Source organism: Delphinus delphis, chromosome 5 (assembly GCF_949987515.2).
Source record: "Delphinus delphis chromosome 5, mDelDel1.2, whole genome shotgun sequence".
NCBI classification, from domain to species: domain Eukaryota; kingdom Metazoa; phylum Chordata; class Mammalia; order Artiodactyla; family Delphinidae; genus Delphinus; species Delphinus delphis.
In genome coordinates this window covers 120,641,907-120,663,503 of record NC_082687.1, presented here as the reverse complement: position 1 = coordinate 120,663,503, position 21,597 = coordinate 120,641,907, and the positions used below count along the sequence as shown (strand labels likewise).

General features: G+C 36.3%; 2 protein-coding genes and 1 long non-coding RNA gene across 5 annotated transcripts in view; 2 read left to right on the top strand and 1 right to left on the bottom strand.

Annotated features, from left to right (window-relative positions):
- The window catches only part of NUDT6 (nudix hydrolase 6), a 40,415-nt gene extending 31,251 nt beyond the window's left edge, over positions 1-9,164 (top strand). For all 3 annotated transcript variants that reach the window (XM_060012947.1, XM_060012946.1, XM_060012948.1), the window contains 2 exons: positions 4,161-4,215; positions 8,363-9,164. In XM_060012947.1, the coding sequence (XP_059868930.1) occupies positions 4,161-4,215; positions 8,363-8,760 (453 nt within the window). In that variant the 3' untranslated portion in view covers positions 8,761-9,164. The remainder of the gene's footprint in view (positions 1-4,160; positions 4,216-8,362) is intronic.
- Positions 9,165-9,215: 51 nt separating this feature from the next.
- FGF2 (fibroblast growth factor 2) overlaps positions 9,216-21,597 on the bottom strand; it is a 54,877-nt gene continuing 42,495 nt past the window's right edge. The window contains exon 3 of the mRNA XM_060012949.1: positions 9,216-9,418. Coding sequence (XP_059868932.1) covers positions 9,233-9,418 — 186 coding nt within the window. The 3' untranslated portion in view covers positions 9,216-9,232. The remainder of the gene's footprint in view (positions 9,419-21,597) is intronic.
- Positions 9,451-21,580, top strand: LOC132426148 (uncharacterized). The gene is made up of 3 exons (XR_009519612.1): positions 9,451-11,715; positions 16,442-16,682; positions 17,778-21,580. It is a non-coding gene; the product is annotated as an uncharacterized lncRNA (long non-coding RNA).

Below are 21,597 nucleotides of genomic sequence, written 5' to 3'. Positions count from 1 at the left end.
AGTGAACAAAACAAAGTTTCTCCATCTGGAGCTTATATTCAAATAGGTAAGATACAAATAATAAGTGAATGAATAAATAATATATAAAGTGATGGTGAATGTTATTAAGAAAAATACAGTAGTATAAGGAGAAAGAGAATGACTAGCCTTGCTATATTGTGCATTAATTTTCTGTATGGCCTAAACCTAGCACTCAGTAAATTTTTATTGAATGAATGAACAAACTTAAGACATCTCTGGTAGCATCTGTTGCATAACAGTGATAATATTGTAGTTAATTAGATTTATCTAAACACAGTGGCTCTGAATTCTGAAGAGTGAGAGTAGTAGCATTAAAGACCAGAACAGTGAAAAGAAAAGATAATGAGATCAGGCATCTGACCAAGTTTGAGTCAGGGAAGAATGATAAAGTCAAATAATATAAGAACCAAAAGGAAGAGGCTAGCAAGTCTGTACCCTTGTTCTAGGTTCTTGAGATTAGACAATTTCTATTTGAAAGAAATTAATAGTCTTTGGGGGGTTCTGTTTACACAAATTCCTAGTTAGGATTTCAGCAGCCACACCCAGGGAAGATCCTGAAGCGAATCATCTGCTTAGGAAAACAGAAGATGTCTGTGGGGTTGGAAAAATAGTGAGAAAAAGGATCAGAAAATGAGTCATTCCTATTTACCCATTCTAGAAACGCTAAAATAAACTTGAGTTTATCTTCAGGATAGGTTTTGTAAGAAACAGTGGTATTAAACTTGAAATTGCCTTAACAGAAAATATCTTACACTCTGTTAAGTATGAAGAATGCATTAAAAAAATAATACCCTTTGTTGATATCCAAAATGCTTACTATTGGGGCTAGCAGTTCCTAACACCGAGGAAGGAAGGAGGTTCCAGTGATTGATGGGACCACTGTACATCATTTACACACTTCTGTTTTACACTCACACCTACAAACACACGTGCACGCACACACCCACACACAAACATCAGATTTATAATTGGCAAACGTATAGGAAAAATTTATCATCACATTCACCATTCTACAATATGCTGGAATTACTCTGACTATGCTTTAAAATCACACATTTTGGGGCTTCCCTGGTGGCGCAGTGGTTGAGAGTCTGCCTGCCGATGCAGGGGACACGGGTTCGTGCCCTGGTCCGGGAAGATCCCACATGCCGCGGAGCGGCTGGGCCCGTAAGCCATGGCCGCTGAGCCTGTGCGTCTGGAGCCTGTGCTCCGCAACGGGAGAGGCCACAACAGTGAGAGGCCCGCGTACCGCAAAAAAAAATCACACATTTTTATAACTTAAAAGGATAACTGCCTTTCGTAGTATGTAAAAATCAGATCAGATATGCTTCAGGAACTAGATGACCTGACTCACTCAAAGCAGGGAGGGGTCATATATGTGAATGTTGGGTAGGACCCAACAAGCAAAGAGGCAAGAGAATGTCTGAGTAGAGTATTTCTTTTAGAAGAGAGTGGAAAGTACCTTTTTTAAGATTAGGGAGAAAAGGATCTTGGAATTTTACACTTGAAGCATAGAGATGTTTTGTCTTTTATTGGAAGGGAGAACAAAGATGAAAACAGAAACTATGGGTTACTGTTCATATTCAAAACCCAACCTTACCCCTTCCTCAGTAATTTTTCCCCTATGAAACAATATACTGGAAGTGTTAGAGTAACAGTAAATTACTAGTAGAGTAATAGCAAATCACTAGTGGAGTAACAGTAAATCACTAGCAGAGTAGTAGTAAATCACTAGCAGAGTAATAAATCTCATGCCAATCAAACGATTCTTGATAGGGAACTCACAGGCGAGAGGTAGATACAAAGACGTTTGATACCAAACTAGGTTTTAGTTCAAATTCACAAACCCTGGAGGAACATAAGACTAAGATACAGATTCTGGTTGGGTTTATGTAGAATGTTCCAATGAGATCTGAAGAGCAAAAGATACATGAAAAAGCAGCAAATAGTGGTAAAGAATTAGTATGAAAATAGCAAACCAACTTTTTAAATTTCTTAAAAGATGATTAGAATCAGATTGCCTGGATTTTAACTGTGAGTTTTGCTACACACTGTGTCACTCCAGGTAAATTATTTAACCTATTTGTCCTCAGTTTCATCACTTCTAAAATGGGAACAATAAGCAGTAAGGATTCACTATATAGCACAGGGAACTGTATTCGATATCTTATAATGACCTGTAATGGAGAATAATCTGAAAAACTTATATGTATAACTGAATCACTTTGCTGTACACTTGTACACTTTGCTGTACAATTGTACACTTTGCTGTAACACAATATTGTAAATCAACTATACTTCAATAAAAAAAGAAATGGAAAAAAATAAAAATGGGAACAGTAATAGTTTCTTGTGGGGTTACTATAAAGTTTAAATGTGTATAATTATTAAAGCATTTAGCATAGTATCTGGAACATAGTGGACATTCAATATACATTACCTAGTAATATTTATTATTACTTATTATATTGCTAAACCCAGCTAGTGGGAGTATTCTTTAACGTTAAAAAAAAAAAGTGAGAAGACCTATTTGTGCCTCCACTGATCTATCATATCTACAGTATTAACCAGGTTTTTCAAACTTAGGCCTCTCAACCTACCACTTAGAACTAACTGTAAGCTCAAGCTTTTGGGGAGGAGGAAGCTGTTTTAAAATAAGCTCTTTAAACCTAATTGATGCCAGAAAATATCGCAAACTAATCACCAGCATAAAAATAATCTTTCCATACCTAAGGTTTATTAAATAATCAAAATCAAATGTGTGTGAGCTGTTTTCAATCCTTACAGCTAGCATTTTCCCCTTCTAATAAGTTCATATCTCCAAATTTAATCAACAGTTTCCAATTATTTATAATCAGGTCTAGGTAAAGATTTTTAAAAGTTGATTTTGTTTTGGAGGATTTGCCCTATTATATAACATCTTTTGTTAGAAACAATTTATGGTGGTGAAGTTTAATATACTAGCAGACAAAAGACTGCATAGTTTTTGTGGAAACATTGCTTCTGGAACAATTTCAAAATGGAACCCCAAAGACAGTACATTTAATGTTGAGATATTCTTAGAGATATATTTCTACATTTAAAAAGTAAAACATAATATGCTTTATAAATTAATCTCAAGTCTGAGCCAGACACAGAAGGGTGGTAAGCCTCAATTCTGTACCCACATAATCAAGTCTGTGGAAACTCTGGGAACCATGCCACTGGGCTCCAACCTAGCATAGTTGGGAAATGACACATTCTTTAAGAAGCTCTTGCGCAGGAAATGAGTGGGTCACAAAGCACACCAGTAAAGGTCCATAAACTTGTTTTATGAATGAAGAGTATAAGGTATACTGGCTCCAAGCTGCAGTACCTTTATGAGCATGTCATAATTTCTCATTCTTCAGCTTTTATCATGGTGATGGATTGATACAACAGAATCCTAACAGGAAAAAATAATCGTGTCAGCCATAAGAATATTGTCCCATGTCACTTCAGAATTATTTAAAATAAATTTTCCACATTTATCCCCATTCCTAGTCAGATCATCCCACCTGCCCCTCCCCATCAAAAAAAGAAATGTTATACAAAAAGCCACAAACTTAAACTAATCAATTTTATTCACACTTCCCATGAAAAGCAGTTACATTTGTACATAAAATCATTAACACAGAGAATAAGAGAAATCTTAAGATGAACATATCTGATTAGACACAATACAGAAAGTAAATGTGAAAATTAAAAGTAGCATACTTTAGTGATTAAATTTATACTGTATTTTCTACTTATTTATAGCAGCATCAGTAAGATTCCTCTATTTTTTAGTAAACTAGCAGCAAAATTTTTTTAACTACACAAATTCAGTAGATGTTTCCCCCCCACTGTTTCACTCATACAGAATTTATCACATTAACCAAACAAAACCACTTCTAGTTCCTGAAGAAAAAGGTGGGAAAAGGTTTCACAAGTCACCAGTTATCCCTAAAAAGAAGGGAGGCGTGAGGAAGGAAGCTGAAAAAAATTTGCGTGTAATTACCAAAAAATAAATTCTCAACCACCTTGACCAATTATGAGTAAATTTTGTGGCATCTGTGTGTGTTTGTGTATGTTAGTGAATAAAAGGTATGTTAACTTTATTTTCTGATTTTATACTGCAGTTGAAAAATATGTGGAAGTTTCCAGGAGGCCTGTCAGAGCCTGGAGAAGATATTGGTGTGTATATTACATATCTTTAATTGACTTGAAAATGTTGAGGAAATTCATATGTTTACTTTCTTGCTGTAGAGCTGAGAATAAGATTTTAACTTTTCTAATTGGTTTAGGCTAAGTCAGAAAATTTCAGTGAAGTTACTTCAGGGATGATATAAAATTAGCAGCAAAACTTCTAATATTACAACTTATTTCATTGTTATAAATAATACCATTAGGAGCATAACACCTGTTTTTCTGCTTAGGACTGCTTCTAGATTAATTTGCTTGAAAATGAGAAGCTTTGGATGTACATCAGTCAAGTTTAGCATTAAGGGTTATTTTGAATATAACTAAAATTGTTGGAATTAAACTATGATAAAACAAATTCTTGAGCATTCTATCACACAAAGATGAAGAGTAACTTTTAAATGAATTGTGAAATAAGAATTATTTATAAAGTCAATTATAGAACAGTGATGACATAATTCTTCTGTTTATGAAAATTTTATCTACTGTTTATTTTGGATAGAAAGCCAAAACATAGTAAAATGTCTCATTTGAGAAAGTCTGAAATGAGAGATAACTTCCTAAAACAATTTACTGAGCTCATTATGTCAGGATTTTACAGGAAGGAAAGAATAGAAACTGAGTTTTCCTACCTATTCCTTAAACCATTGGGTCAAGTGCAGTCCCTATCATAATAAATGAACTCATTTCATATCAGTATTATTGGTCTATGACTTTTTCCTCAATATGTATGTCCCCTAGTCTCTTTAGCCATCATTTATATGAAGGCAATGTCCTAAATTATTTTTAAGTATTTTAAATATATATATATATATACTTGAAAAGATTTTTTTAATGTTCCACAAATTAAAAATGCCCTATACATAGTATAGAATCAACTCCTAATATCCTATAAGTAAATTCACTACATTCAGATATATCCATAGCAAATTTTGTTTTTTTAGGAACTTACTGACCTTTTGCTTAGAGTTTGCTAGGCCTTCTGTTGAAATAAAAAGGATTTTGTAGTGGTGCAAGTGTTGAAAGAGAAGGGCATTTATTCTAGAGCTCCTGATTATCTCACACTATCCTTATGTGATATGACATCATGTGAACTAGTTAAGTTTATGTTTTACATCCTTATCCAGTTGATACCGGGCAAACAGCAGTCTACAGGAGAAGGTCTGTGTAGCTTCCTCTTCTGAGTCTTGCCTTCTCAAATGAATTGACTTTTCTCATTTGAGTTTTTATGGATAGTCTGAGTTTCAGATATATTTAAATGGAGAAACACATTTCCAAGCCAAATGTGTATAATTGTAGGTTTGAGTGTACTCCAGAACACTTCAAGTCCATATTATTAGGAATTCACTACTTTTCTTTGTGTGTTTGTGGTTGTCACAACAACCCACCTATTCAGAGATCGTATATACACCTCACTATGTGGAAGTAAGAAAAAAGCAGCAATTGGCATTCACCACACTACCTAGGAGTAGTATAAATTGAAGCTTTGCCTCAGAACTGATAAAACCGTGAAAGCAGCTAGAAATGATAACTGACAGTAGAGATCTGGAAGACTATGTATAGAGAGCATTTCTATTTTGTAACAGTAAAATAATAGATTATTCTTAATGATGAAGCCAGATCATCCAGGAATTATTTAAATTATTTTCTTTAAGCTCTGTTTTTAGGAAAGTATGTAATATACTTTAGGTATACTGCCATCACAAATGTGCAAACATTCATATTGGCTCTTAAGCAGTAAACAGTAGTTAACTGAGAAGCACATTTGTTTGGAATCATTCATTCTTTGATACTACTAGGTAAATGAAGCACTATTGTCCGTAGTGCTTTAAAAAAAAAAAAGCAAAACATTAAGGGGGCGTATACAAAATAGAATGCAATCCTTAGGTTTTCATATAATATAATACCCTAAGAGTACAATACATGTACAAGGTTAAAAATGGAGAAGCTGCCTTCCTGAAAAAAAATCTCATTACCACTGACAGGAAGAGCATCCCTGCATAGCCAAAGGTCTTTAAAGCAGGGGGGTCTGATCAGAGTTCATCAGTGTACCAGAGTCAGAGGGAAACACCAGAAAAACCCATATTCTGCACAGTTTTTCCTTTTATTTCAATCTAATCCTATTAAATATTAGAAAATAGAAATAACAAATATAAATTCCATTTCATTATTGTCCTTTAACTAAACAAAACACTATGACGTTTTTAAACATATCTTTCAACCAGCAAAAATAAAAACAAAACCCTCTTGGTTTTTCCTATGTTCTTCAAACCTATAAAACAGTTATTTCAGTTTAGCTTACAGTACATTAAAATAATAAAGGTACACGAGAATAAAGCACTTTATCTAGATAGAAAAATCTTTAATTTCATGGTAAAATCTTTGGAGAAGAGATTTCAATCTTAAGATGGAACGGGTTCTTCTAGATACAAAAGCGCTTATTTGCCCATTCAGTTTTTAGTCTAGTCAATATCATGGATTCAAATTAAACGGATCACACTACCCAGACAGCGCCAATTTTGAATCAACTGCTGTGGTCACTGCTGAGCAGGGCAGATTTCGCTCACCAGCCCCGTCCTGTGCTTCCATAACACACCAACAGGCCAGACTCAGGAACTAAATGCCAAACTCTTGATTAGTGTTGCTGAAAGCTAAACAAGACCCCCATGGTCATCTTTCAAAGTGTTTAAAGAAAAAAAATAAACATTTAAACAATTTTTAACTCAGATCAGCAAATGACATGTAAAATTTAAGACTACTGCCACAATCTTTAACAAATTTAGTAACAAACATGTATACTACTAAAAATTATCTTTCTTATTAAGGCAAGTTTTCCTTTTCTTAACATATAAATTCTTCTTTTATGTTTTCAGTTTAAAAATATAATTTCTAACCATGTTTGACCTAAGGCAAATCTCAATTATAAGGAAAGTCCACATATATTCAAGTATGGCAGACAAACATCTTATATATTAAACACTTTTCCTGTGCATATTTCCAGAGCTGTTTATCAGAAAAAACAACGAGACATTTTTTTTTCTTTCAACGACTTGCTCTTCCTTGCCTATTCCTCACTAGTAGGACTACTAAGAAGACAAATATAACTGACAATTTGGCAAACAAGAAAATGGAGGCATTAAAGGGTAGTTGAACAAAAATTTGTACCTGTGGCAATTGTGAAGCTTCCCAGCAAATAGGCAAGGAAGGCAGCTTTTTTAGGGGCTTCTCATAAAACACTTTGGGAGACAATGACAGAGCATCATAAAATTAGAGAAATCCCATGTAGGAGGTTCATCTGGATATTTAGAAAAAGCAGCCAAAAATAAGTTATTGGCAATAAAAATCCTGTCCCAGAAATTTGCATATTATTGAAAAATCAACCTTATAAAATGTGAAAACCCTAGCTGTATTATAAAATTCTGTAAATTGCAAGTTTTTTGAAAACTTCTGATGAAATGACTGCAGCATTTTGCTGTTGGAAGAATGAATCCAAGTTCTTTGAAATGCAGGGAACAAAGAAAATGCCAAAAAATTAACCATGGTGGGATTCCACTCACAGGATAACTACAAGAGCATAACAAAATGGTTATAAAGGAGTCTGCTCTATGATTTCAGAGGCTTGACAGTCCTAGGAGAGACCAGGGGAGAGTTGAATCATTTCATAGTTCAGTACGTTCTGTAGCTGTCCAGACTTTTATAAAGAAGAGTGGATCACTTTTTCTCAATTCTGATGTTTATAAATTTAGGCAGTTTTGATGGGTAATCAGGAACAGGATAATAATGAAGAAATACGTAGGAATATTAACTGCAGCTTTGCAACCTATGCTTTCACCTCTGGGGAAATAAAGCAGGAAGAATTTTTTAAAATGTGACTTTCAAAATATATATATAAGTGGGTAAGCCTGCAAGTAGCAGCCAAAGAAATAGTCAGTATTTCAAAAGCTTCTTAGATATACATTGGTAAGAAAATACTTCGGTACTTCAGGATGTCCAGTAAGGCAAAGAGTTTACATTGAAAACTTTATTTTCTTAGGGTAAAGTTGTGCTTTTTGAGCATTTAGAAAATGCTTCTTGAAAATCTTTGATGATTAAATTCCTAAAAATGTGATCCTTACTGATTTGTACATTTTCTTCTATATAGGAGATACAGCAGTTCGAGAAGTTTTTGAAGAGACCGGTATAAAGTCAGAATTCAGGTCCCTCCTGAGTATTCGGCAACAGCACACCCATCCTGGAGCTTTTGGAAAGTCAGATATGTATATTATCTGCCGCCTAAAGCCATATTCATTCACCATAAATTTTTGCCAGCATGAATGCTTAAGGTGTGAGTGGATGGATCTCAGTGACCTAGTCAAGACTGAAAATACAACTCCGATCACCAGCAGAGTTGCTAGGCTGCTGCTGTATGGATACAGAGAAGGGTTTGACAAGATTGATCTGACCATGGAAGAACTTCCAGCAGTTTACACAGGCTTGTTCTATAAAATCTATCACAAGGAACTGCCAGACAGTTATAAAACTATGACAGGCATGGATTAAATTTATATTTACATGATTTTAAAATGTTTTAAGTAAATTGTACCTGTAGATTAATGTGTGCCGTATTATAAGAAGTAGTGGACATTTGGGTTAACTAAATATCTGACTTAAATTTTCTAATGTCTGTGACTTCCATGAAGAAAACTTGTTTGTACGTATGCACATTTTAAAAGCCTCTTTTCAAATGAAGCAAATGTATGAAAAAGATTGTAGCTGTAAGTAAGCTTCACTGGATAAAGGCAAATTCTATATAAAAAGTGGAAGTCTATGCATTTTCCAGGAATTTTTGTTGTTGTTGTTTTACTAAGGCAATGGTTAAATATTTTACTGTTAGATAAAAGGTTATCTGACCAGTTACGTAAACTGAGCAGATAGCTGTATACATTTTTCTTTTCCTTTCATCAACAAATTTCTAAAATATACCTCTTCTTTCATGAGGTATATGAAATGAGATCAGATGCTGCCATTAAGATCAGCTCTTAGCAGACATTGGAAGAAAAAGTATAGCTTTCTGCCCAGGTCCTGTTTTGGGTCCAAGTTTATACTGCCCAGTTCGCTTCAGTGCCACATACCAACTGGAGTATTTCCTTGACCGGTAAGTATTGTAGTTATTAGATTCCAATCGTTCAAAAAAGAAACACTCGTCTGTAACACATTTCTGAAAAACAAAGGAAAAATTAGTAGTTGTTGTCATACTTTTCAGGTTAAATATTTAATGACAGTACACAGTGCTTTGGGTTCAACAGGACGATCAAACTAGTGAGACTCAACAGGCCAAAATCTGACACAATCTGAGTCTGCAGAAAGACACAGGACAGGAACACAGCGTATCAGCAGGACAGTTTCAAGCACATTTCTTCGGAGGAGCAGTCCAAGGACCATTCTCCAGCCCCACGATGGACAGGTCAGGTGCTAGGCAGCAGGAGCACACAGGTGGTGTAGGAACCACACTGGCTCAGACTTGAAACATCCCATGAACATAGATTTCAGTGGTCTCCAAAAGGGACATACATCCAGTAACAAGAAAGACCTAAAAGTGATTAATAGCTCCTGTAGTCGGCTTCTAGAGATAAGAATTTTACTGGATATTTACTTGGCTTTAATGTTTTGACTACTGTTAACTGAACTTTTAAAAACTGAAATGCAAACTTATCTAGTTTGCTCTTTTTTTTTTTTGTAACTTACTAAGAAAGTAACTTAAGTGCAAATAAATCACAGGTAGCCTTACAAAGAAGCATATATTGCACGAGGACCCAGCTATACGATACCCAGGACTGTCTCATGAGTTTCAAAGAGATTCAAATGTAATAACAGTGGCACGGATACTCTGTAGCCAATACTTGCTACCTTTGGTGAAATTATTGTGCTTCCTTTGTTAACTGAAGTTAACCTGTTTTACTTTATCTTGTCACTTTTTAGTGCCACCAATAAAAATCTTCCTCTTTCTCTATTCCAGGTTTAAGGTCAGGAGTCGAAAAGTAAAGAGTGAAAGGAAAAGGCATGTAATCATAAAGATAACATGAAAGGTCAGCACTGAGCTTCATGGGCTAATTTCCCAGAAATAGACCTAAACCACATCAGTCAGTTATCCTCAGGACGTTGATATGCTCATTTTTTGGTGTTCAGTCAGCCTACAGGGTGCCCCACCTTGCTAGTTAGCACTCCCTATAATGCTTGGCCAACTGGGATACATACCATGCCAGTAATATTTGCCTTCTCAGCCAGTTGCTAGTATTTTAGAGAAAAGAAATAGTACCAGGGATTAAGTGGATAATATTGATACATTATGGAAACCACAGTTTGTTTTTTTTTTAAAAAAAACAGAGGTTACTTGTACCTTTTTACACAGAGGGGAGAGAAGGAAATTGTGCCTCTGTGCTGAACACTCAGACATGTAAGTTTACTAAACAGCTAATGTGCCCTTGAAAACAAACTGCACTTTTTTAATGGGTAGTAGAGCCAAAATTCAGTCTCAATAAAAGCATGCATCTAACATCCCATTTTAAGCAATTTTCAGTTCTCTCCATCCTAAGTTTACAAATCATCTTCATTGGTTGTGATGTCAATAATCCTGTTAAAAACTGATGCAGTGTAATTTTTTTAACCTTTATAAACATATTCACAGAGCTTTTTTCCTATACTCAATGTTTAACTGCTCACCATTTCAAACTTAAGAGAAAAGGAGATCTTCAGAGGACATCACAGAGGAAGTGGGTAAGTAGCTTCTAAAGGCTTACAACAAATTGTACCTTGCCTTCAAGCCTTATTTTATATAGGCCCAGGAGCTGGGAAATCCCTTAATTCATGGTTATTGACTGCTCTCGTGCATATCACTTTATTTAAATACCACAACAATCCTCTGACATAATGTATCACATATACTCATTAACAAATGAGGAATCTAAAACTCAAGGCTCATAGATCAGGAGACTAGGATTGACATATATACACTACTGTGTATAAAACAGATAACTAATGAGAACCGACTGTATAGCACAGGGAGCTCTACTCAGTGCTCTGTGGTGACCTAAATGGGAAGGAAATCCAGAAAAGAGGGGATATATGTATACGTATAGCTGATTCACTTTGCTGCACAGCAAAAACTAATGCAACATTGTAAAGCAACTATACTCCAAAAAAATAAATAGATAAATAAAATCGGGAGAATAAATAAACTCAAGGCTCTTAGTAACTTATTTCAGATTGTGGATACCCTTTGCCCATGTATCCATCTGACACCTTTTCATCAAATTACATTTTCCTTTATTTTCCTTTATTTTTTTTAATTTAAGAATAATTTTGGGATACAGAAAGCACACAGCTCAAATAATGCATTTATTCATTTAACGTAACTTTTTTCTTCTAGGCGCTGGGATACATCAGTGAACAAAACTGAACAAAGATCCCTGCCTTTGTGCTGGTCCGATTCTCACTGGGGGAGACACAAAATAAGCAGTAAGCATAACTGAATAAATTGTATGCTACAATACGATAAATCCTATGGGAAAAAGTAAAACTGAGAGGATAAGCGGGATGGGGGATGGTGTGGGTACAGATTAGGCTGCAGTATTAAATAGCACGGCCACAGTAGGCTCCACTGAGAAAGTGATATTTGAGCAAAAACCCCTGAAGGAGCTGGAGTTAACCCTCCAGATACCAGAGAACAGCATCCCAAGCAGACAGGGAAAAGCCAGTGTAAAATCCCTACAACAGGATCATGCCTGAAGTGTGTGAAGGGCAGCAAGGCCAGTGGAAATGAAGCAGAGGGTTTGAAGGGGAAAGGAAATGAAGTCAGAGAGGTAATGAGATAGGAGATTTATAGGCTATTGTAAGTATTTTGGCTTCTATCCTGAGAAACTGAAAAGCCATTGTAGACTTCTGAGCATGATCTGACATTTTTCCAGGATTACTCTGGCTGTCAAGATTACTCTGGGCCAAAGGCAGATGCAGATACAGATATTCCATTAGAGGCTTGCTCAGTAACCTAGACAGAGAGGGAGACTCAGACCACGCTGGTAGCAGCAGAGATGGTAAGAGGCTGTCTGCTTCTGGATGTATTCTGAAAGTAGAGTCAACAGTTTCCTGACACATCAGATGTGCAGTGTAAGATATAGAGGAATCAAGGGTGGCACTAAAGTTTATGTTCTAGATGATGGACTTGCTGAGATGGGGAAAGCTGTGAGGGGGAACAGGTTTTATAGAGAAAGATTAGGAATTCAGTTTTGGACATGTTGAGTTTGAGATAAATATTAGATGTCCTAAAGGAGATAAAGAGTGTTTACTGAGCGCATACTCTGCAAGAGACAAATCACTTAACCTTCTTTCCCTCTTACTAATGCTAATAACCACAGAATTGGAACTTGAAAAGTACTAATTTATTTGGAATGCTGAGAAGTGTTTTAAGTTACAATAATTCCAATCCATATTCTCAATTCTAAAAGGTATGGAATCTAAAAAATGAATGTAGATGTACATGTATGAGAGTAATATAAATCTGTCATGCATCAGCGGTAGGCCACACCTCAAGACTTGCCTGAACATTATCCACATGAACTAGCTTAGCTTATGGTCCTATATAAGGGGCACAATAACCATTTGTTGATACTGGTAACAGTGATGCTAATGATTTTAAAGATGGTGCTGGAAATCTGACCCCTTGTAGGGGCATCTGAATAGGAAAGAATCAAACAGAGTTTGAAAAAGCATAATCAACATTTTAAATAGTTTGATTTGTATTTTGCCTATATATTTAATTTACTTTGAAATTTCAAAAAGAAAGTAAACTGATGTGAGATATTTATACATAATGAAAAACTGACCCTAGGAAATGGTAGGAACCACGTTTCTCACTATTGGAGTGGGTAGTTACAGACAAGCCAGCAGGGAACGCTAAAATGGTTCATGTGATACTGTTGGATTAGGGTTGGATAACATCAGTATGTACTCATTTTTAAATATAGAAATATTTATGGTTAAATATAGATGGTTAAATGTAGAAATATTTATAATTATGTATATATATATATCCAGGTTGGTATATGCCTATATTCCTTGCTCGGTCAGATAAGAGGGCCTGGAAGCAGACACACCTCGGTAGCAACAAGCACGCCCAGATCTTGGTTTCTGATGCCACTTTCTAGTAGAAGGAACCAAGCCTCCTTAGAGAAATGGCTCATTCTGGGCTGGAGTAGGGAATATACAAGATGAGACTGGAGCACTCTTAGAGGACATGAAATAAGGAAGTGCTCAAAAAACCCCACATTGACTGGGGTATGTCAAAGAATACAGGAGCCAAATGAAAAAGCTCCCAAGAGCCAAAGCTGTGAACAACACAGCTGTGAACAACAAAATAATACAGTTTTGGATTATAACCCAAAGTACAAAATAAATATCCATGCATATATACTGATATACATGATTAACTAAATAAAAGAAGTTGTTTCTCATACAAAAGAATTCCAAATAATTTATGCAGATACTTCCTCCTCAAGGAGACGGAGCATAAACCTCCCCCGCCCCGACTCCCATCTCTTAAATGTAGACTGTGTATAGTGACTTTCTTCCAAATACAGTATGGAAAGGGGAAAACAGCAGTAACTTTACAGTGGAGACAAACACTACCTCAGCCAGCTGACCAAGGTTAATATTATTAGTTATAAGCATGTTCCCTGAAACGATACAATGAAAATAGTACTTTACCCCTGTGATCTACCTCCCAAACACTCATAACCCATGTCTAATCATGAGGAAAACATCAGGCAAACTCAAAGACCTTCTAACAAATACTTGACCAGTACTCCTCAAACTGTCAAAGTAATCAAAAAAAGGCAAGTCTAAGGAAATTTCATGATCTAAGGGAGACTACAGAAACATGATGACTAAATGTGGTATCCTGGAACAGAAAAAGGACATGAGGTAAAAATTAAGGAAATATGAATAAAGTATGAACTTCAGCTAATAATGATGTATCAATATTGGTTCATTAGTCATGACAGGTGTACCATACTAATGGAGAAGCTGGGTGTGGAGTATACAGAAACTCTCTGTACTGCATCTTCACAACTTTTCTGTAAACCTATTACTATTCTAAAATCAAAATTTATTTTTAAAAAAACCTGACCTTAGGGCTACAAGTATGACCACAAAAAAAGAATCTCAAGTAACTGAATTTAGTAACTCTAGTTACACTATGAGGGGAAAAAGCATCTCATTCATTTCTGTGCTCTACAACATCCAAATACAGATCATTTATTTATATATACATATCCACTTTATTTCACCACACTATAAATGCCAGGTGGGTGGAGATTTTCTTCTGTTGTTTTTCTTCTATTCTATTGCTATATCAGTGCCTGGCACATAGTGATCAATAAATATTTACTAAATTAATGAATAAATGAAACTTTATATAGGTTACAATAAAAATACCATTCAATGGCACTGCAAAATCTAAATAAGAACAAAGGAACTAAGACCAAGGAAAATCCAGCCTAAGTACTGCAATACAGAATATAGTCTAATTTTATGGACTGATTTAGTCCCTGAGGAGACTAAGCCAGTTGGCCCATTGACTATCCTAACAACATCTGCGAGGATCTTTATGAGCCAGGAAACCTGGGTTCCAGTCTTGCCTTGATCCCTGACTATCTTGTATCTTTGAGTGAGCCACTTAACTGCTCTGAACCTTACTTTTCTCATCTGTAAAAGACTGGGTTAGATGATCTTTAAGATCCCTCCCAATCTTTAACAATTTTTAAGCCTTTAAAACAATCTTAAAGCCCTGGCATACTATAAGAAAAGAACTAGAGTAAATTGTCCTCCCCCTGCCGCCCCCCACCATCCCCTGTCCTTATGTATTGGCCTCAGAATTCTCATGCACTGCTAAATGTTAGATTGACCCTTATGCTCACTCCCCCATGCTCTGTTTTTTGGATTGTTTATTCTTTTACAGTACTTTGATTTTGCAGTTTTGGCTTATGAGAGAGTTTGCTCAACATGAGTCCAAGAATGCTTTTGCTTACACAGCTTCTGAGAATTAAAAACAGACATGATGTGTAAGTATCAGTGTTGAGTATTTCAGAACAAACTAAGAAAGACACAAATTGTAAAATGTTTAAATTTAATCTTAATATTGTAATATATATGTAGCTTATGTAAAATTTTATAAGATTGGATTCTAAAAGAAGCAATAATTCTTATTAAGCAGTAACCTTTGCATTTAATCTAGTATTTTATCTCTTAAAAATGATATTCTTCTTTACTGCATTTTCTGACAAATTTAATCAGTATATATCACCATTCTGTATAAGTGAACCCTCAAAAATCTCTTTAAGTTTCATTTCCCCTCAAGTAAGAAAGTTATTCAATAAGTAAAAAAAATTTTACTTTTACAGTAATTAAATATATATTCTCAGATACGATACATAACTTTTGCATATTTGACTCTTACGGATCAACACAGATCACACACATTCTAATACTTACTGAATTATTTTGTTTAGGTTATCACAATCTGTCGCATAATATAGAAAACAATGTGCAACTTTCTAGCAGCTAAAGACCAGGCAGATTTTTTCATACCAGTGCTAACACTGAGGTTGTTTGGTGATTTAAACTTAAGACTACAGTTAACCTCATTATATGCAATTTTTGAACATAGAAGAAATCATAGATCCTAATATTTGTCCTGGGCTTCTGTTGTTCATAGCAACAAAATTTATTTTGCTATGGAATGGAATACGGAGTCTGTTGTATATTAAAGAACTACTCAACTTCAGCCTCCAAATTTAGGCTTTGGCAGGTAAATACAGTTACTCTGAGTCTTTTTTAATACTCTCAACTGGTAGTAATCAACCTAACCTGACTCTTAGAAACCAAAATGTGTTATTATCCAGCATGCTCTTCTTTCTGAGGGGAAACTATAATGTTTTACAAATCAGTGTAGGAATCGCACACAGCATAAGATGCAGAAGAACCCAGGGATGTGCCGTAACATAGCAGTCTGAAATGGGGTGGGGCCCTGTAGAAGAAGAGTGGGAAGAATTATGCCTTTGGCAAATGCAAGTTCATAAACCCCAGTGTCTCTAGGTAATAAGGAACATCTGCATCCCCAAATGATGGCTACTGGTCACAACACTGGACTTATCCCAAAGTTGTTTTGTTTTTCTTTTTTACATGCCAGTTGTCTCTTCCCATTGTCACCTGAGTGAGGTCCCTGCTGACATCCCCAGCTACAGTGTCTTTCATCATCAGTGATTCGTCTCAACCTGTTAAACAGTGGAACAGATGCTATTAATAGCCAAGGGTCAAGACTTTTAATTTCTTGCCTGAAAGTTGCTATTGTTGACAGCTCAGTGCCTATGGATCTGACTCAGAGGAAAATATGCCACCTCCTGAATCAACACCACCTCCTTGGTTTGGGGGTAAGTGTCCCTTATTTCAGGGATACTTACTTTTTCATCTGAAAATTGACACAGCCCACCCAGACTAATCTGAAAAAGGATTGCTGCTGAAGAGGCAAGGCAGCGAGCCACACAAATTGAATGGTAAGACTAGAGATTGACTCATGACCTTGGCATGGAATAGATCCAGTGACAGGAGCTGGAACAACTGGATCTTGGCTGGTGCCTTTCCTCAAAGAAAACTGATAAATCCTGAATATTCCATTTATGTGTAACAGCTGTGGCAGTGTCCCTGCAGAGTTTGTGATAAATTTCTGAGCATTGCTAAATTAACTCTTACTGTACCAGCTTGAAGGAAATCTGTTGTATCTGGAAGAATTAACACACATCCAAGGGGACAGAAATATATTTAAGACTAAACAGAATGCTGTGACCTTAATCTTGTGAAAGGTCCTGCTTAGCTAAGGAAGAAATTAGAAAACACTTTTATTTTATTGTTTTATTTGTTTATTTTATGCTTCTGATGGTACAGAATCAACAGTTTGGGAAGCTTAATGCCTATGTGCAAAGAGAAGAGGTCAGAATTCTCTGAATTCTGACTTGTAGAGAATTCTCTAAGAATGTGAAGACAGCTCAGGTTTTAGGTCTAGTGTCTTAAACTGTCTCCTCTTTTACAGACTCCAGTAGTTTCAAAGACTCACTGTAGAGTAACTTCTCAACCTAAATGTCCATTGACATTTATTTACAAAACAGAAACAGACTTACAGACATAGAAAACAAACTTATGGTTACCAAAGGGGGAAGAGCGGGGAGGGATAAATTAGGAGTTTGGAATTAGCAGATACAAACTACTATGTATAAAATAAACAACAAGTCCTAGTGTATATATCACAAGGAACTATATTCAATATCTCGTATAACCTATAATGGAAAAGAATATGAAATATATATATATATATATATATATATTTAAAATTGAATCACTTTGCTCTACACCAGAAACTAACTCAACATAGTAAATCAACTATACTTCAATTTTTTAAAAAAAAAATGTAATAAATAAGGTAGAGTAGCTTCTGTTTTCATCAGTTTTGACAATTATTTTTATCATTACAGATGAACCTGTGTTCCAGCCTGTGTTCTCAAGATAAATAACCCCTCCAATGACTATCTTACAGGGCCACCATGATTACCAGATTACTGGATCTTCTAATCTCTTTAAGTGGAAAACCACAGGGTAACAATCTGAAGTCACAAGACAGACATAGCAAAGTCTAGAGCTTTAAAACCATTTTGACTAGTGCCAATTTGACTAGCGTTGTCCATAGTTGAGACAGAAGCAAATGTTGTATGTATTTACTTTCTTTCCTCTACCACCTTTACTGTCTGACAGTAGCCAAATCAACACTATTGCAGGAGACAAAGTGATGCACACTGTGTTTTGTTACATCCTGAGGTGAGAAGAGTAGGGTTATCCCCTCTTCTCTCTACAAGGTCAAGGTCATCCAAAATTACCCATTGATTCACTGTCCTGGAAATATTTTAAATGCTATTTCAGTAGATTCCCAAAGTATTACATCATCCCTTGAGATGACAACAGGCTGGCAGAAAAAAAAAAAACAGTGGAAGAAGTGAAAGTTCCAAGTAGTCAGCCTTTCATAGCTATGTTTTTTTTTGCCTAGGAAACCTCATCCATTTCCCCTGCTTTAGCCGCCGCATATATGCTTATGACGCCCAAATCTATTATCGACACAACACCTCTCCTCTAAACTCCAGACCCCAACTCCAACTATGTAGTGAACATCTTCACCTGAATTTCTTAGGCACCTCAAACTAGATAAGACCAAATAAATGTGAGCCTGTCTTACCTTTTCCCAGAACTTGCTCTTTTCCTCTTCCCCTTTCTCATCTACCTCCTCATCCAAACTAGAAACCTGGATGTCATCTTTGACTCTTTCCTCGACTCTACTCGTAACTCGGGTCAGCCTCAGTGCTCACACTTTACTCCATCCTCTTCATCCTGTCACTGCCAGGTTCTGATCATCACTTGCTTGGACTATTCCCATGGCCTTCTAACTGGCCTGTCTCCACCAGCCTTGGACCCCTCAAATCCGTCCTCTGCGCTGCTGCCAGAGAGCTCTTTCTTGAATTCAAATCTCATGTGTCTCTTAAAACGCTTTACGGCTTCCCACTGCCGAGAGCAGCATGGTGCTATCAGGTACTTCAGCGGGCAGTTTACCTGCTTCTCCGGCCTCATCTTTTCCCCTCTACCTTCTGTTGCCTTTGCACCTTACACTCCAGCAGGAGTGAATTGTAATTCTGGAGAAACCCCTAGTAAGCCTTCCGCATCCATGCCTGTGCCATGTCCTAGAATTATCTATATCCTGATCTCCATTCCTCTGTTCCCGAACTGCCTGATAAACTCCTTCCTCTACATTATGTCAAATCCTCTTGGTAGGTCATTTTTGCCAATCTAGACAAGTTTAATCGCTCCTTCCTTTATTTCTATGCATACATGCAGCATATAGAAGAACACACCGAAGCCACCCCTTACACATTATTACGAATACTTATTTACACTTCTGCCTCCCCAGATTGTCACTTATTAAAGGCACAGGCCATTTTGTATTCAGTTTTATAACCCTAATGCCTAGCATGGTATCTAGTATACTGTACACTCAAAAAATACTAGCTATTGAAGAGGATTCTAAAATTTATTCAGTTACATAAAAAGAGCACCACTACACTGAGACTTATTTATCCTACAAAATCAAAACTACCAAGAGGTATCACCTCACACCAGTCAGAATGGCCATCATCAAAAAATCTTCAAACAATAAATGCTGGAGAGGGTGTGGAGAAAAGGGAACCCTCTTGCACTGTTGGTTGGAATGTAAATTGGTACAGCCACTATGGCGAACAGTATGGAGGTTCCTTAAGAAACAAAACAATAGAGCTACCATATGATCCAGCAATCCCACTCCTGGGTATATATCCGGAGAAAACGGTAATTTGAAAAGATACATGCACTGCAGTGTTCACTGCAGCACTATTTACAATAGCCATGACATGGAGGCAACCTAAATGACCAGCGACAGGAATGGGTAAAGAAGATGTAAATATATACACAATGGACTATTACTCAGCCATAAAGACGAATGAAATAATGCCATTTGCAACAACATGGATGGACACAGAAATTATATACTAAGTGAAGACAGAGAAAGACAAATATATGATATCACTTATATGTGGAATCTAAAAAAATGGTACAAATGAACTTATTTACAGAACAGAAATAGAGTCACAGATGTAAAACACAAACATAGTTATCGGGGGGAAAAGGGGAGGGATAAACTGGGACACTGGGGTTGACATATACACACTACTATGTATAAAATAGATAACTAATAAGGGCCTACTGTATAGCACAGGGAACTCAATACTCTGTAATGACCTATATGGGAAAAGAGTCTAAAAACGAGTGGATGTATGTATAACTGATTCACTTTGCTGTACAGCAGAAACTAGCACAACGTAAATCAACTACACGCCAATAAAAAATTAATTAAAAAGAAATCCAAAGATCTTCACTCAGAAAAAAATTCAAAAACTAAGCTCAAAACACCACAACTGCTCAGTACTATTAGATCCATTCTGTGGGGAAGGCTATAAAGTGCTATACAACTGGCTACTGGTATTGGTATTATGGCTGTGGTTTGTATATACACGCACTTTTAGGTACATGTCTTATCTACTCCCCCAATGAGACAGAAGTACAATCTGTGTCTTTCATACTGATCTGCTTCCCTGTGTCATTCCCCACACAGTGTCTGCTCAACAGACATACAATCCCGGTTGTAATAATAATGGTGAAGTTGACAAGGAGCCTGTATTAATGGAAAGAATACTAGCCAGCAGCAAGGAACCTGGAGTAGTGTGATAAAAAGTAAAAAAAAAAAAGAGAAGTCCCTGCCCTTAATGAGCTTATATATAAATGAGAAGTAACATGAGGAAGTAACAATTTTGAGGACCTATTATGTATAAGACCCTGATTTTGGCACGATATAAATTATTCAGTCCACACAAAAACTCTGAGATACAATCATTATTGTCTCTATTTTATAGTACTCTAAATGGCAAGTGTTTCTATGTCATATTTGAAATAAGCTTAAAAACTCATACTCAAAATTTTATATGTCCATCCCAGTGATCTTCAGACAAATGCACAATATAAAGATTTTTTTTAAACTATAGTTTTAGGGACTTCCCTGGTGGTGTAGTGGTTAAGAATCCGCCTGCCAATGCAGGGGACACGGGTTTGAGCCCTGGTCCAGGAAGATCCCACATGCCGTGGAGCAACTAAGCCTGTGCATCACAACTACTGAGCCTGCGCTCTAGAGCCACAACTGCTGAGCCTGCGTGCCATAACTACTGAAGCCCGTGCTCCACAACAGGGAAGCCACCGCAATGAGAAGCCTGCACGTTGCAATGAAGAGTAGCCCCTGCTCGCCGCAACTAGAGCAAGCCTGTGCAGCAGCGAAGACCCAATGCGTCCAAAAGTAAATAAATAAATTTATTAAAAATATAATTTAAAAATAAGACTATAGTTTAATAGCTTTGCAGCAAAGGCAGTAAAATGCAGTGAATTAGAGTTCCTGCTCTAGAGTCAAGACTGCCTGGCATGCCCTCCTGGCGTGCCATCCAGGCTCTGCCTCATATGACCTGTGTTTTCTTGGTTACTTTATTACTCCCTCAGAACTTCAGTTTTTGCCTCTGTGAAATAGAGTATAATACTCTATTTTATAGGATGAATGTGAAGATTAAATGATATACCTGTAAAACCCTTAATAAAGATTTAATAATACCAATACTAGTAAATTCATAGCAATAAAAGCTAAATTTAAAAAAAAGTACAAAAAGAGAAAACATTACT